Genomic DNA, 18,032 nt, shown 5'->3' on the forward strand with positions numbered 1-18,032 from the left:
GTCTCCCTGCTTATTTAACTTATATGCAGAATTCATCATGCGAAAGGCTGGGCTGGATGAATCCCAAGCCGGAATTAAGATTGCCGGAAGAAATATCAACAACCTCAGATATGCAGATGACACAACCTTGATGGCAGAAAGTGAAGAGGAATTAAAGAACCTTTTAATGAGGGTGAAAGAGGAGAGCGCAAAATATGGTCTGAAGCTCAACATCAAAAAAACGAAGATCATGGCCACTGGGCCCATCACCTCCTGGCAAATAGATGGGGAAGAAATGGAGGCAGTGAAAGATTTTACTTTCTTGGGCTCCATGATCAGTGCAGATGGTGACAGCAGTCACGAAATTAAAAGACGCCTGCTCCTTGGGAGAAAGGCGATGGCAAACCTAGACAACATCTTAAAAAGCAGAGACATCACCTTGCCAACAAAGGTCCGTATAGTAAAAGCCATGGTTTTCCCAGTAGTGATGTATGGAAGTGAGAGCTGGACCATAAAGAAGGCTGATCGCCGAAGAATTGATGCTTTTGAATTATGGTGCTGGAGGAGACTCTTGAGAGTCCCATGGACTGCAAGAAGATCAAACCTCTCCATTCTGAAGGAAATCAGCCCTGAGCGCTCACTGGAAGGACAGATCGTGAAGCTGAGGCTCCAATACTTTGGCCACCTCATGAGAAGAGAAGACTCCCTGGAAAAGACCCTGATGTTGGGAAAGATGGAGGGCACAAGGAGAAGGGGACGACAGAGAATGAGATGGTTGGATGGTGTTCTTGAAGCTACTAGCATGAGTTTGATCAAACTGAGGGAGGCAGTGGAGGACAGAAGTGCCTGGCGTGCTCTGGTCCATGGGGTCACGAAGAGTCGGACACGACTAAACGACTAAACAACAACAACAATGCAACTATGTCCTTCATATGTGTTGCATTTGAAGCGCTGGTGTGTGTATGTGATTTACTTTTCAGCGCAATCCTAACCACGTCGACTCAACAGGCAAATCCTATTGATATCCAATGGGACTTATTCCCGTGTGTGGAGCTAGAATCGCATCCTTAGACCTTTTTTATGTAAATCCTTAAAAAGACATGCTTTACTTTTCACTCCTAAAGTTATATTTCACCCCCTTTGCTTTTTAGCGCCCATCAGGGGTGCGCAATCCTTCTGGAACCCCAAAATACAACCGCCTTAGTCCTCCAGTCGTTGAAGGAACAACTACGCATACTCCCTGCTCGGCTCTCTCGTCGCCGCTCTAGCCATTCGCTTCTCCTCATCTCCGAGGCTCGGCATCCTAGGCAACCTCTCTCTATGGTGCGGTGAGGTCATAGCATTGCGCCGGGGCGGATGCGACGCGCGGCGCTGAAACCATGGCGGCGGTGGACATACGAGGTAATGGAGACTGGATTCTTTTGCTTTACTGTATCTGCTTAGGCACCTTGTTTAAGGACAGGCCACTGACTCCCGGCTCCCTTCCCGCCCCGTGTGTCTCCATTTTGCCATCCATGTCCGCCAGGGCCCCTGTGGCAGATGCAGAAAGCAGGGTCGACAGGCGTCTGTCGTCTCCATAGGACTGGAAAGGAGGGAGTGGACGAAACCTTTGTGGGAGTCGCAGAATAAAAGTAATTCCAGTTATTTATTTATTTTTAAAGACGCAGTGGAATCAAGTGTCGTTGTCGTTTTTTTTAATAAGACTCCCAATAAGTCTTGCGCCCAAAGACATTGTAACATTGCGCCGATCTGCGGCTGAGATTAGAAGCGATATTAGTGGCTTTGGGGCTTTTGAAATTATAAACGTTATTCTGTTGTCGAGAGAGTAGCCAAAACAAGGAAAGGAAAGGAAAGACGCTAATAACATTACAACTCGGGATCACCTAATGAAATTGCCAGGAGGTTCAGGACAAATTCAAAAGAAACAGGTCTTTCATAGCGAATAACATGTTCACTACTCCACACTGTGGCAATAGCCACCAGGTTCAGATGACTTCAAAAAAAGACTTGAAACTGAATCAGAAAGGATTTCTGGGTTTGTACTCTTCTCAGTTTTATTTCATTACATGAGGACTATATATATCCTTGAGATTCTACCTAGAGCGGCATGTTGCCTGCAGTGTTATAAACTCAGAAATATAAGTTAATTGCCGAATAGCACCTTAAACCTAGGTTATGGTTGCCGCAACAGTGTGTCTAAGTACCATCCCCCCCGATGAGATTTATTGTTATTATTAATATCCATTTGCGACTAGTGCGGGTCCAATTATGACCATGTGGAGATATCTGGATGCCAAGTTGGCAACTGACATCTCCATTTGACTGCCTCCCCTTTCTTACGCAGGTAATCAAAAGAGCTTATTTATTACATTTATATCCCACCTCTCTCCCCCCCCCCCGCCAAGGAATACATGGTTTCCCCTGCTCCTCAGTTAATCCCCACAAGAACCCTGTGAGAGGTAGGTTAAGAGGCTGTGACTGGCCCAAGGTCACCCAGTGAGCTTCATGACTGAGTGGGCCTTTGAACCCTGATCTCCCAGATCCTAGTCTAACGCTCTAACCACAACACCACACTGGCTTCCTAGAGTGCTTCTGCTTTGGGGCAGGTACCGTATTTTTTGCACCATAACACTCACTTTTTTCCTCCTAGAAAGTAAGGGGAAATGTCTGTGCGTGTTATGGAGGGAATGCCTACGGGTGGCGGGGAGGATCTGCTGCAGTCGTGAGCAGAGGATCCATGGTTCCCCTTCCTTCCCTCCTCCGTGGCTCGCTTTGAAACAGCAAAGCAGGAGAAGAGCCGCTGAGTGGGGAGGAGAGAGGGACAGAGAGCCTGATTCTTTAAAGGAGCAAAGCGGGAGAGGAGAGGAGCCGCTTACACGAGTGTAAGCAGCTCCTGTCTGGTTGGTTCCTTTAAAGCAAGCAGGCTCTCTGTCCCTCTCTCCTCCCCACTCAGCTCGCTACATAGCAGCAAAGCTTTTCAGCTCACTAAGCCAGGGATGAGCGGGGAGGAGGGAGAAAAGCAGAGCCTGCTTGCTTTAAAGGAGCAAAGTAGGAGAGGAGAGGAGCCTTCTCCCCTTATACCCCTCTTCTTCATTATTAGCAGCATCCTTCTCCACCCACCCCACACGTGCTCCTTGTCCCTTGAGTGCTTTTCCTTCCCTCCCCACTTAAAACGTGGTTACAAAGCACGGATCCACATGGATCCTCAGGATTTTTGCACTGGGTCACCCCAAATTCACCATCAGATCACATAGCATGTCCATGGCTACATCTTGCACCAAAAAAAAAAATCATGCACCCACTGTTGCCTGGGGCCGCAGTGGTGCAAAAACGTGGTTACAAAGCACGGATCCACATGGATCCTCAGGATTTTTGCATTGGGCTACTCCAAACTCACTGTCAGATCACATGTCTGTGGCCACAGCATGAACCACAAAAATCATACATCCACTGTTTCGTTTAGAATATTTTTTTTCTTGTTTTCCTCCTCTAAAAACTATGTGAGTGTTATGGTCGGGTGCGTGTTATAGAGCGAAAAATACGGTATATAAATTAAGTAGGCAAATAAATATGGGGAAAGCAAAATGTCACTTAGAGAAGGATCTGAAATACTTTCCTTGAAGATTGAATTTGTTTTTGTTCTGGATTTTTAAAAAGTGTTTTAGTGTGTTGTAAACTACTTTGAGATTTTTTAAATATATAAAGCTGTATAGAAATGAAATGAATCATCATCATCTCCACGGGGGACGGGGGATGGCACCTAGACATACCATTGTGGCAGTCGCAACTTGGGTTTAAGGTACCATTTGGCGATTACCTTATATATCTGATTTTCTAACACTGGGTGGGACACCAATGGGGTGGGATGGCATGTTCCCATTTTGCATCATTTTTTGTTATAAGAATAACCTGAAGTGCAGACAACTTTGAGGCATTAAGCTTAATGTTTATTTTTGAAATGATTAAAACTGAATTTCTGACACCTCAAAGAAGAAGAGAATGATTACATTTGTACCTTGGAAGTCAAACAGAATCTGTTCCAGAAGTCTGTTCAACTTCCAAAATATCTGGAAACCAAGGTGCGGCTTCTGATTGGCTGCAGGAAGCTCCTGCATCCAGTCGAAACCATGGCAGACATTTGGGTTCCAAAGAACATTTGAAAACCAGAAGGCTCACTTCTGGATTTGCGGCGTTTGGGAGCCAAAACGTTCAACTTGCAAGGCGTTCAGGATCCAAGGTACGATTGTATTGATTAGGATTTCTTAGTCATTTTGAGTTGGCTATACAGTGGTACCTCTGGATATGAACGGGATCGGTTCCGGAGCCCTGTTCACACCCTGAAGTAAATGTAAGATGCGACTGTGCGTGCGTGGCTCGCGTTTTTGCCACCTCCGTGCACGCGCGTGACGTCATTTTGAGCATCTGCGCATACGCGAGCGACGAAATTCCATTACTTCCGGGTCGCCGCGGAGCACAACCCGAAAATATTCATCCCAAAGCTACTTCAACCCGAGGTATGAGTGTACAGTCATACCTCATGTTACGTTTGCTTCAGGTTGAGTGTTTACAAGTTGCGTCCTGCGGCGACCCGGAAGTACTGGAAAGGGTTACTTCCAGGTTTCGGCACTCACGCATGTGCAGATACGCAAAATGACATCATGCGCAGAAGCGGTGAATCATGACCCGCGTGTGTGCAGACGCGGGTTGCATTCTTTTCAGGTTGTGAACGGGCCTGAAAACCAGAGGTACCACTGTAGTTACTTTAAGAAGTACCGTATTTTTCGCTCTATAACACGCACCCGACCATAACACGCACGTAGTTTTTAGAGGAGGAAAATCCGTAGGCATGCCACCCATAGGCATTCCCTCCATAACACGCACAGACATTTCCCCTTACTTTCTAGGAGGAAAAAAGTGAGTGTGATGGTGCAAAAAATACGGTATTTAGAAATAGCAGTCAAAGCTAGTCTTTTCAAGTCATTCTGTTTGACACTGATTTTTGCAGGTGTCATGCTAATATGTTGCTGAACCTCTACGTCTGCGAAATCAGCATATGGCAGTGGCTTCGTGCTGTGCTGTATAGGTGGATATTTTCCACTGCAGGCAGATTCCTACTTTATTAATTAATTTCACAGGAAAGGTTCCATTGTTTCCACTGATATTCCCTAATGTGAGAATGCTTTCCCCCGTCTTGTATTGCACTTGAAGATAAAGGAGTGACTTTTTGAAGTGTTCCTGTATTTTAGTTTGTACTACAGTGGTACCTCGGGTTACATATGCTTCAGGTTACATACGCTTCAGGTTACAGACTCCGCTAACCCAGAAATAGTTCTTCAGGCTAAGAACTTTGCTTCAGGATGAGAACAAAAATCGTGCTCCGGCGGTGCGGCAGCAGCAGGATTAGCTAAAGTGGTGCTTCAGGTTAAGAACAGTTTCAGGTTAAGTACATACCTCCGGAACGAATTAAGTACTTAACCCCCAGGTACCACTGTATGGGTAGAAGCACAGAGGGAACAGATATACTAAAAAAATATTGAGGATATGTATTGCTGAATCTGTGGCATCTGTGGTTTCATTAATTCCCACATTTTAATCTGCTTTTATGAAAGAAGGTAAATTGTTGCATTGAGAGAAACCTTTCTCTATAGCAGTAGAATGGAGCAAGGCACATTTACATAATAATAAGACCATCTCTTTGCTTGCCTCTGCTTTATGCAAGAGTCTGAGCAGCACATTGTTGATGCAGCATATGTATTATTCATAGCCCTATTTATGCTGCATTAATCATGGTTTCCTAAGCATCTAGATATGCTTTCTATAAGATTGCTGAAACAATGTAAAGTGGTACTTCGGTTTTCGAACGTCTCCGTTGATGAACATTTCAGTTTACGAATGCTGTACACCTGGAAGTAAATGCTTCAGTTTTCAAACACACCTCAGAAGTCGAACATGCCACACGGCTTCCGCTGAGTGCAAGATCCTGAGGCCTAGCTGTCAACTGTTGAGTCCTGAGCACCCACGCAACACGGAGGTGATATTTGGGCTTATTTGGTGACTGTGCAATCAATCTGTGCTCATCTCATCTCAGGAGCTCTCTTGCAACCAATTTGTTTTTGTGACTGTGCAATCAATCTGTGTTCACTCAAACTTCCTCTCCAGTCAGGCATCCACCTTAGAATAGTTGCAGTGGAAGTCCTAGGTTTGCAAGTAGTATTGGTGGAAACATATTACTGTATGTTCCTGCATCATTTCTGACACTTCTGCATACCCTTTTATCTTGCACTATGGATACATTTCCTGCATTGGAAGCAGTGTTGGAAACTCCCATTGTTCTAGGTGCATTTTGCGAAAAAGAATTTCATTAGAGCAAGCAGTTTCTGAGCTCTGGGTGCAGTACTGCACCTAATATTTCAGATTAAAACTGCACAGTGGAAGGAAAGGAGGACCTTTTTCTGCTTCCCCACTTGAAGCTACTCTCTGAAGACTGGAGAAGAGACCCTCTTAAGAATATTAGGAGGGCAGGCAGGGGAAGCATGGCTTTGTTTTTTGCAGCCTTCAGATGAGGACTAGACCATGTGAAAAATGAATTTAAGATTTTAGCTTCAGTTCATTCATTTTCAGCTTTGTATTCCAGTTATAAAAATGTGTGCCTAAATATTCCATTGTTGGGCCCATAACGTAGGTTTAAGGTGCCATTTAGCGCCCAGCTTTCATATCTCAGTTTCTAACACTGATTGGAAGTCAAGTGGAACTTCTGTGATTCCCACTGTGGTTTAAAATGGTTGTGCTTTGGCTCCAAACTTTCTTCATCCACTTTCTTAAGCATTGAGAAGTATCGCTACACTTGCCTTGCTGCAAACCCCATATCAAAGCCAGCACAGAGAACATGTTCTGTGTATTAATTTAGTGCTTCCTCAAACCTTACTTTCTACATTACATTTTAAAAATAACTGTTTCACCTTTAAAACTTGTGTGCTTCGTCCCTTCTTGAGACCTCCAGGTATAGGGCGGTATACAAATTCAACAAACAACAGCAACAACAAAAGTTTTGTACAAAGTTGAGAGATTGACTACCCTTTAGAGAAAGTCTGCCAACTTCCTGGTGCTTGGAACCAGTTCCCCATAGAGCAGGTCCTTGGGGATCCTGCCATACTCTGAGCTCCAAGCACCCATTAAAGTAGGTGGATAGTGGTGGGCCAGCATTTTATTGACCAGGGCTGCCCGGCTTAAGGTGGGCAGTAGCTGACCAGTGAGACACAATCTCTCACACTGATGAAGACTATCGCTTTGTAACTATACTTGTGCTAACCATTCATTTCTCTTTCTCCTCCAGATAACCTCTTGGGAATTTCCTGGGTTGATAGTGCTTGGATTCCAATATTAAACAGTGGAAGTGTGTTGGATTATTTCTCAGAGCGTAGCAACCCATTCTATGATCGAACGTGCAACAATGAAATGGTCAAAATGCAAAGGCTATCGCTGGATCACCTAAAGTAAGTTACTGCTAGACATTGGTAAAGTAATCCTATAAAACAGGAATAGGGAATGTTCAGCCTACAGACCTGATTCATCCCGGCAGGTCTCTCTATTTGGTCCTATTTGTTTCAGGGACACCATGGCCAAGTGCTACATCTCTCTTCATATATATGTTAGTTGGCATTGCCTGCAAGCCCTGTTCTGCAGCAGTTTCCAGTTTCCTGACAACCAGCTGGCTGATTGGAAACTGCTGTGTGAAGCATTTTGCTAGCTCTTTGCTTGGAGTGTGAGAAATGATGGCAAAGCTTCTAGTGCAGCTCTTTCCAAGTGCCTGACAGCCACCTGGTTATCATGTGCTTTGGAAGCATTATGCAAGGGACTTAAACACCCACCAGTCACCTGATGTAATTATGTCCAGCCCACCTTTCACAACTGGCCCGCTGGAGTGGGGAAAGAAGAGGATCTGGGCTGTTGAGACTAAAAGTATCCTCCTGCGGTTATAAAACAAGGTTTAGAATGGTAATTGTCACCTGTGAAAAGTAAACACTACCACCAATTGAAGTACTAAAGCCAGAGATGATAGAACTTTCCCCCTCTCTTTGTCCCTAGTCTGCCTTGACAGCTGATTCACTTAAACTGCTTGCCCTGCCCTTTTATATAAGCAGAAGACACTTACCCAATTTGTCTTGTGCTATGGATGAAATATGGATTCAATGATTTTGGCTTATGTAAGATTAGAGAAATGCCTGTTAACTGGTGGTCTTCTGAAAATTTCTTATTCTGTTTTGAAATGGTAGATGTTGAATGACTAAGACGATACTGTGTGTCAAAAGTGATTAAAGCATTTACATTTGTAATCTACTTTGTTCCATGCATATGAGAAATTGTCAACCTTCCTGTTGATTATAGAATGCTCTGCAACACAATTGTTTGCATATTTTAACATCAACTAAAGTTGGAGCTATAAAAGATTGCTTTAATTAATGTTAAATTAAAATTCATTTCAAAATGAAGAGCATCATAACTGCTTCAGATAATCTATTGCTGTTAAAGGATAGCTTTATTAAGTATATTCAAAATAAACAATGAACAAATATATTTATTGGGAAAGACATACTAATGAGCCCAAGGAAGCAAGCACTGTTTCTTTTTTATATTGGAAAAAGAGCCTAGAGAGCAATTTAAGTGGTCTCATTAGTAAGCAGTTACCTTGAAACCTCCTTTGTCTTTTATTTCTATTTGCTCTGAAAATGCTGTACAATAAGATAACTCTTTTCTTTTTGAATATTCTGAAATTTCCTAATGAAGTCCTTGTTAGTACGATTTGTGGCTGTGATCCTTTATAGCAGCGGTCTGCAACCTTTAAGACAAAAAGAGCCACTTGGACCCGTTTCCGAAGAAAAAACAACAACTGGGAGCCGCAAAACCATTGCGACATTTAAAACAAATATATCTCCGGAGCCACGATCTGACAGCGGGCGGGAAGGGGATGTCGGGACGGTGCGTGACTAATGCACGCACCGCCCCCATGCGATGTCACAGCCAGTACAGTGCCCGCCACAGTGAGGAGTGTCGGGGCGCACAATGCGCCTCCTCCCCTCGCTAGTATCCGCCCCGGAGCCGCAGCAAAGATGTAAAAGAGCCACATGCGGCTCCGGAGCCGCGGGTTGCAGACCCCTGCTTTATAGTGTTGCACTTCCAAACCTGCAGAGATTCAGAATCCAATAACCACACTAATCAAATCCAAACATGAATACTTGATTTTAAATCATCCTATGGTGCTGTGGGTTAAACCACAGAGCCTAGGGTTTGCTGATCAGAAGGTCGGCGGTTCGAATCCCCGAGACGCAGTGAGCTCCCGTTGCTCGGTGCCTGCTCCTGCCAACCTAGCAGTTTGAAAGCACGAAGTGCAAGTAGATAAAATAGGTACCGCTCCAGCAGGAAGGTAAACCGTGTTTCTGTACGCTGCCACTGGTCTGCCAGAAGCGGACGCTGTACGCTGTCACTGGTCTGCCAGAAGCGGTTTAGTCATGCTGGCCACATGACCCGGAAGCTGTATGATGGCTCCTTTGGCCCGTAAAGCGAGATGAGCGCCGCAAACCCAGTTGTCCACGACCGGACCTAACGGTCAGGGGTCCCTTTACCTATGGTGCTGTTAATCTATCGGTGAATTTGGTGGGAGTCCAGCTGGTGACAAATTTATTAAGGACAGCAGTATGAAACCCGATAGATTTAGAGCAAATAGATCCATCAGGTGACTGTCAGAAAATTACTAGGATCTAGGACAATTTATTACATGATTTGGTCCAAGAGGGGGCACACTTGGAAGTGTGCACTAGATGACCTTTTGGGTCTCTCCTAATTCTATAATAAATATGATTCTATAGGTGTGATCTGTCAGTGGGAGACTTGTACTTTCAGTTGGCTTCTTTAGCCTTATCTCCTTGTTCAGTCTTGTCTTTATTCTTTCAGTCAAATGGTTGGAGTGGAATATATCCTTTTACATGCACAAGAGCCAATTCTCTTCATTATTCGTAAGCAGCAAAGACAGAGTCCGACGCATGGTAAGGATTTGTACAGTATTTTGTGGAGGACAAGATGGAAACAAAAAACAAAAAAAGGATAGGTACATTGCTTCCCTGTGCAGATGCAGTGCTCCCATACAGAGGAATCTTCACAGGGCTAAGCAAAGCTATGTTCTTCAACCTCCCCTCAGTGCACATACAGGAAGTGATTTGTTGTTTATGAAGAACAAGAGGTCTCTGCATATCCCCATCCAGGCTTTCTGTTCTGCTTGATCAAGTTAACCTCCCTCTGGAGGTCTCATATCTTGAGCAAACAGGGAGGAATCTGGGCATACAGAAGGTGCATATTCCACCTCCAATTCCTCATATCAGCTTGTGGCTTTTTGGGGGGTGTGGGGTGATGGAAAGAAATGAGAATCCTGTGTTTAGGTGCTGTGCCCACACAGGAAAGGATCATAGCCTATGCATACTTCTGAATGCGCCACCTGCTTTTGTTTTCCTGTTCACGGAAGCATAGGTAGAAATGCTAGCTCCCAGAATTCATGTTGCGGTTACATTTTCTTCCTGAATTTTGTTTTATGGTCTAATTTCCTTTTTGAAATAGTAAAAGAATGCCCTCTTGTGGCAAAAGACAAATAGTGCTGGTAAAAACATGCCTATTTGCAATCTTATGTTTTTAGCAGTGTTGATGACTTGTTATAACTATGTATTGCTTGTCATGTATAATCTCTGTATGTATAGAGGAGTAATTCCTCCCCACTGAGCAATAAGCCACTGCATAGTCAATCTTAAAAACAAAACTTGCAGTATATAACTCAATATATAATTATAAATAAAAACCAGGTGATGTGACAACAAACAGAACAACTTCTGAATGCAGTTGTAAAATATCATTAATAATTTTTTGGAAGAGTAAGTTCTGTTCCACTAATGCATTAGAGTTCTTTGAGCATGTCAGCAAGCATATAGATAGATGTGATCCAGTTGACACAGTGCATTTGGACTTTCAAAAAGTTTTAACAAAATACCTCACCCAAGACTCCTGAGTAAGCTTAGCTCCCATGGAATAAGAAGAAAGGACTTCTTGTGGATCAGGAATTGGTTAAGGTGCAGTAAGCAGAGAAGAATGGACAGTTCTCTGAATGAAGACATCTAGAAAGTAGAGTCCCCCAAGAATCAGTATTGGAATCTAAAATTCTTAAGTTGTTTATGAATGACCCAGAGTTAGGGTGAGCAGTGAGGAGGCCAGGTTGCTGATGGTACAAAACAGCTTAAGGTCATTAAAACAAAAAGGGAATTCAGAGAGCTCCAAAAAGACCTCTCCAAGCTGAGCGAATGGGCAGTAAAATGGCAAATGCATTTCAGTGTAAACAAGTGCAGCCTGGAGAGCAGTACAGCAGCAATTTCCCATCGCATATACTGTGACTGAGTGAAAGTAAAAGCCAGATATAAAATAACATTAAAATTCATTTTACAAGTGCACACTCTCAGATATAAACAAACCTGAAGGTCTGTAGTCTGCAGGGATAAGATCCAGACACAGATGCAGGTTTCTTTTCCTTTTCCTAGTGAACGTTTGCATGTTTCATTTAAAGACTCCCCAGGTGTTCAGAAAAATGTAAGAAAAGTAACAGGATTTTTAAAAAAGAACTTACAATAAGGACTACATGCACACAAAGCAGTCCTGTAGGAACATAATGTTTGAAACCATTAAGCAGTCATTTCATTTTTTTCTATAGTTTTACAGCTTGTACCTTCTGTTTAAAAATTCTCTTAGGGCAGGGGATAGTGCAATCGCATAATAAAAGAAATAATAAAAATACCCATAAGTAACAAGGATAAAAGAACAAAAGCAAAATGCAGCATGGCAATATTGCCAAGAGCAGACTAAAAAAAGTAGATTTTTTAAAGTTCTAGAGAAAATAAAAAGGTATTTTAATAAAAAGGTAAAGGCATGAAAAGACACCATGTATCTTCACCATGTAGGAGATCTTGGAGACAATATTAACATGGACGGGTATGTGATGAAAGCATAGCAGGGGGCTACCGTAGGTGGATGTTTTCCCTTTAAAAAAATGGGAGGGACACACACACTAAACACAGGGAGGAATACTCCTCTCCCTTGTTCTCGATATACAGCTCAGGTTGAGGCTTGCCTGTACAGTCGTACCTTGTTTTGCAACCAGGATCCATTCCGGAGGCTATGCCGCTAGCCAAAAAGACGCAGGGCAAAGCGCCGCGCCTGCGCACGTACACAGAGCAGTTTGCACTTCTGTGCATGCGCAAAGTGTGATTTAGCGCTTCTGCGCATGCGCAAGCTGCAAACCCAGAAGTAACCCGTTCCGGTAATTCCGGGTTTGCTGCGGACGTTTGCCAGAATGGACGCTAGACGAGGCGGACATTCATGGAGGTATTACTGTACAGTCTCAAAATGTTTTCTTTCCCATGTTATTTTGCTCAAGTGTTGGGCTGGCAATAAAGCATGAGGAGAAAGGCATTCAATCCCGTCCCGTTCCCCCCCGGCTTTCTTCATGTTTTAATCATGGGTTGAGATTTGCTCTAACCATTGAGTTTTTCTCCCCAATACTTGCTTCAAAAGTAAAAAAAGTGGAAGACTGAGCCCCCACAAACTGAGCCCTACTGGGCCATGTGTGTCTGATCCACATATGAGAGAAATTAGGCACTCTGCTTGATTTTGGATAGGAGGCTTGAATGTCCCATGACCGATGTACCAAATACACTTGCAATGACAGTTGTTCATCTAGTGTTTTGGTAGCTGGACTAATGTTGTGCTTTTCTTTTATAGTTACCCCACTGGCTGATTATTACATTATTGCTGGAGTGATTTATCAGGCCCCTGACTTGGGGTCAGTTGTAAACTCCAGAGTGGTAAGTCTCTGTCCTGTATTCTTATAATGAATGTATTAGCAATGCAAGTGCTTTGGGGGTTTTTCCCCTTGTTTGTCCTCAGGTTTGGGGGCAAAATGTGTGAAAAAAGGATCTCCACCTTTTTTGTGTGTGAAAAATGTATGTGTTGTAGGAAGTAAGAAGATTTACTGTTGTTCTGGACTGTTGACTTTTGAATGGTGTATTGTTCTTAAGTTTAAGGTTGAATATGCCCTGTATCAGAATAGCCCCCCCCCTTAGAGAGTGTGTTCCCAAAGTGGGGTACCACATCTCAGAAGGCCCCCTCAATGGTTACCAACTACCTAACTTCAGAAGATGGAGATATTTGATCCCTGAAGATGTATATGTAGTAAAGAAATTACTTCTGAGCATGTGCAGACTACCTTGCATTTACTCCATGTGTTCCCACCTCCTAAGTGAAAGATCTGGCTCAATGGTATTATTCAATCCCCCTCCCAATCTTCCAGCCTCTGTGCATGAAGGTACAGGGAGATTCCACCCCAAACTCAGAGTACTGGACTACCTATGTATAATGGCATTTATTTTGTGAGTTGGCTGGCTAAAATATAGCACAATGTGGGAAATCATGTATCTTGTTACAAACTTATTTTTTTCAAGCTCAGTGCAGTACATGGAATCCAGTCAGCTTTTGAAGAAGCCATGTCCTACTGCCGCTATCACCCTTCGAAAGGCTATTGGTGGCATTTCAAAGATCAAGAGGAACGAGGTAGCCTTCTAGGCTTTAAAATACATGCTCTTTCTCCTTTGATAGAAATTGTGGGCTTGGGCTTGGTGTGTTGACTTCTCTGAAATGCCTGTCTGTTCTGCTGGTTTATAAATGAATGAATGAATGAATGAATGAATGAATGTACCACAGGAGTTGGAAAGAGTTAAAACATTCCAGAAAAGTAATGGTGTCAACACAGTGTCATTTTAGGTGTCTGGGCATGTAGGATGGGGCACTGTTGGTGGAAGTGAAAGCTTACATTAATTTAATTCTGCAGGGATACCAAATCAATTGAAGGAGCTTAGGGAAGATATAAAGTAAGCAGAAGGGAGAAACCTTTCTGGAAAGTTGTAGAAAATTAAATGTTAGCTTCTGCTGCAAAACTAACAAACTAAGGAAGACAAGAAGCTTTATTTTGTAAATGAAGAATGGACAGATAAAAGAAAGTTTAAAGTTTATGTTCTTATGGGATGCTTCATTACAATCTCTAAATTATTTTCAGATAAAGCCAAACCCAAAGCCAAAAAAAAGGAAGAACCAAGCTCCATTTTCCAGAGACAACGTGTAGATGCATTACTCCTAGATCTGAGGCAAAAATTTCCCCCGAAGTTTGTGCAGGTATTAGTTGGGCTAACACTTTAACTGATAATACAGTGGTACCTCAGGTTACAAACACCTTGGGTTACAAATACTTCGGGTTACAGACTCCGCTAACCTGGAAGTAGTACCTCGGGTTAAGAACTTTACCTCAGGATGAGAACAAAAATTGTGCGCTGGTGGCAGCAGGAGGCCCCATTAGCTAAAGTGGTACCTCAGGTTAAGAACTGTTTCAGGTTCAGAATGGATGTCCGGAACGAATTAAGTTCGTAACCAGAGGTACCTCTGTACATCAATTGGATGTATTAAGGTTATGTACTGTAGGTGTTAGAGCTGTCATTCAACCCTAAAGGTTGGCATCTGTTATGGTTGGCATCTTCAACCTATTTATTTATTGAATTTATATACTGCCCTATACCCGGGGGCATCTTGTTAGCTGGTTTCATATGTTACTTGATTTTTAAAAGTGTGATTATTTAAAGTGATATAATTTGACTTTCCTGTGCAAAAATGTAACTTGGAAATCTCTTGTGTAATGAAAGCCATTGCACAAGGCTATAGATTTGGCTTCTACAAGATTACCGCATTTTTCGCTCTATAACACGCATCTGACCATAACACGCACATCGTTTTTAGAGGAGGAAAACAAGGGAAAAAACATTCTGAATGAAACAGTGGACGTATCATTTTTGTGCTTCATGCTGTGGCCACAGACATGTGATCTGATGGTGAATTTGGGATGACCCAATGCAAAAATCCTGAGAATCCCTGTGGATCCATGCTTTGTAACCACGTTTTTGCACCACTGCAGCCCCAGGCAACAGTGGGTGCGTGATTTTTTTGGGGGCAGGCTGTAGCCATGGACATGCTATGTGCTCTGATGGTGAATTTTGGCTGACCCAATGCAAAGATCCTGAGGATCCATGTGGACCCATGCTTTTTAACCACATTTTTGCACCATTGCAGCCCCAGGCAACAGTGGGTGTGTGATTTTTGGGGGGCAGGCTGTAGCCATGGACATGCTATGTGCTCTGATGGTGAATTTGGGGTGACCCAATGCAAAGATCCTGAGGATCCATGTGGATCCATGCTTTGTAACCACATTTTAAGTGGGAAGGGAAGGAAAAACACAGAAGGGACAAGGAGAGGGGTGTGCAGAGAAGCAGCTGGCTAAGAATGCAGGAGAGGGCTATAACGTGAGGAAAGGAAGGCAAAAGTTTCCCCCCACCCACCCACACAAGCCAGCGCTCTCTCTCTCTCTCTCTCTCCCCCTCCCACCTGCATGTTTTCCGGCTGCCTGATATTTATTTTTTTTAATTGCCTTGACAGAAGAAAGCATTTTAACTGCATTAAGAACTATTTAGCAGCGAAACCTAAGCTTTGCCATCCCTTAAGAGGTACAGACACTGTAATCTTCCAGATCGCATGAATTTACAGGCAAAACACTGTTTAAGGATTTCATCCTTTTAAATGGAAGAAAGCATATTTGAATGCTGTGTGTCCTCAGAAACAAAAAGCAGGAAGTCAAATCAGAATTTTAAGCTGAACCTGTAATCTCTCTTCCCTTCACAAACATTGTTCCCTCCGGAGCATGGAGAGGAGTTAGAAGGACGCTCTGTTTTCCTCTCTGCTTGCCTGGAGGGGAGGGGCTTTCCCTGCTCTTTGTTCCGTTTGAGCAAACACAGCAACGAAACAGGGAGGGTGGGCAGTAAGACCCTGAGGCAGACTGCAGGAAAGCAGCCACTTCCTCTTTTCAGGTTTCTGTTCTCCGAGACACGATTTGATTTTTGCCTGATTTTTGCCTCCACTCGCGCCATTTGGCTCCAGGGACCACACATTCGCTCAATAACACGCACAGACATTTCCCCTTCCTTTTTAGGAGAAAAAATCTGCATGTTATAGAGAGAAAAATGCGGTAAATTCTGCCTCAAAAACCTATTATTTGAGAGTGTCAACAAGCATATACATAGACAGAAGTTGTCTAATTGACATGCTGTACTTGATTTTTTTTAATTAAAAAAATCAACTAAATGGTTTTTTATATAGGGCAGCAGTTCTTAGTAGGACAATAGCAAGATCATGCCAAAGCCAGATGCATGTATTTTTTTATTAGTGACTGTTTTTCTTTTTCCTCTTCACAGCAAAAGTCTGGAGAAAAACCCATTCCAGGTGAGAATTCAGTCATTGTTTTTAAACAGAACCAAATCCAAAGACATTGCAGTTTTCTTTTCAGCTGAGGCTTATGGGAATATTGCCACTGTCTAAGGTCATGTTCACTATAGAGAGTGAGTGGGGGAAGATAGTGAGGTCCCCTGTGCTGGGATCCTAAAAAATCACCACTTTATTTATAAACATTCTGGGTGCAGGAAACTATGATTCTCCAGTACAAATAGAAAATCTGAATGCAGCAATTCAAGTTACTGCTTTATTCTGGTAGTTTTGCGTTGGAAAACAATCTTACAGAAGAATCAGATATATAAAGTTGTTAGAATTAGATTTTCTTGGTTTTATTTTTCCAGTGGATCAGATCAAGAAGGAGCCAGAGCCAACCCCTGAAGCTACAAAACAAGAGGAAAAGGACACGGCTAAGATCACCCAACAGAGCACTAGCACCAAAGGACCGCCAGAGAAACGGATGAGACTGCAATGACAGAAGGGAAGATTATACTCTTAAACTGCAATACAGCAAGGAAAGGAATGACAACTGCATGGTGGACTTTTGATATTTCAAGGCTCTTTTCTTTTGAACTGTTTACAAACCTGTTAGCTGCAAACCTTTAGCTACATACAGGAAGAAATAGTTTGGCCTTTTCCCTGTTTTAATATTGAAGGCTGTATTTCATCTAGTGTACCTAACCCCCAGTGTCATATCTTTGGGTAGAAACCCGTCCTCTTTTATTAAGCTTAGACCTTGTAAAAAGATGCTTCAGAAAAGACCACCAAGAAAAAACAAATGCAAAACTAGCTAATTCCTTGATCATTATCTTCATTTTACCCCTCTTTTTTACATGTACTACAGAATAACAAATGTGTGGCAGGATTATGTGAAGAAATGAGCAAGTTATGCTTTGGGCTTTGAAGAAAGGTGTTGGCAGTAGATGAAAATATTTTCAAAACTGTTTTACAGAATCCATATAATTGGAAGTGAAATGTAGGCTGAAATTTCAAAATTTTCTTGGTAACTATCTCAGTAAATAACATAATTGGAACAATCACTCTCTTTATAAGCTTTTGAGTCCATAATGCTTTATATATCGATAAAGTTTTACCTTTGTTAATTTTTCATAACTGTACAGTGTAATGTTGAAATAAACTCAGGTACTCTGGTTTTTGAACTTACATATTAAATTTATTCCTGACTCTACCCCATATTACCCTCTAATTAAAGTTGGTGAGAGAATAAGTTGCACTTATCATTTCGGCCACATAATGAACTTTCCATATTGTATTTGCCTGTTGTAATTTGACCTGTTTATTATGGTTAATGTCAGGGCAAGAAATAATATATAAAAAGTTGAGCCTTTTATGTAATTAGCATTGCCCCAGATACTGTATTTTTCACTCCATAAGACACACTTTTTTCCTCCTAAAAAGTAAGGGGTAATGTCTATGCGTCTTATGGAGCGAATGTGTGGTCCCTGGAGCTGAATCACCCGAGTGCAGTGTGCGCTGTTGCCACACCCTCCTGGGTGGCCGACAGCCTTTCCTTTCCCCTGGGAAGGTTTGGGAGTGGTGGGCAAGCTGTGCGCTGTTGCCCCACACTCCTGGGCTGCTCTCTTTGAGAGAGGCTTTGCCAATGATGGCTCTGGGAATGTTGGCCA

General features: G+C 42.8%; 1 protein-coding gene and 1 long non-coding RNA gene across 3 annotated transcripts; one reads left to right on the forward strand and one right to left on the reverse strand.

Annotated features, from left to right (window-relative positions):
* Positions 1–1,231: 1,231 nt before the first annotated feature.
* Positions 1,232–17,550, forward strand: MED6 (mediator complex subunit 6). 2 transcript variants are annotated; one of them, XM_082226931.1, is made up of 8 exons: positions 1,232–1,380; positions 7,313–7,472; positions 9,928–10,019; positions 12,787–12,869; positions 13,506–13,614; positions 14,117–14,232; positions 16,353–16,380; positions 16,731–17,550. In XM_082226931.1, the coding sequence occupies exons 1-8, from the start codon at positions 1,359–1,361 to the stop codon at positions 16,859–16,861; spliced, it is 741 nt and encodes a 246-aa protein (XP_082083057.1). In that variant the 5' UTR covers positions 1,232–1,358; the 3' UTR covers positions 16,862–17,550. The 2 variants fall into 2 exon arrangements, with proteins under 2 accessions (XP_082083057.1, XP_082083058.1); XM_082226932.1 differs by lacking the exon at positions 1,232–1,380 and adding an exon at positions 1,412–1,610.
* On the reverse strand, positions 16,767–18,010 carry LOC309535155. Its single transcript, XR_014221031.1, has 2 exons — positions 17,974–18,010; positions 16,767–17,912 (listed from the first exon to the last, which is right to left on the reverse strand). It is a non-coding gene; the product is annotated as an uncharacterized lncRNA (long non-coding RNA).
* Positions 18,011–18,032: the final 22 nt, after the last annotated feature.

This window comes from Podarcis vaucheri (assembly GCF_965113315.1).
Source record: "Podarcis vaucheri genome assembly, chromosome: 1".
Lineage (NCBI taxonomy): Eukaryota > Metazoa > Chordata > Lepidosauria > Squamata > Lacertidae > Podarcis > Podarcis vaucheri.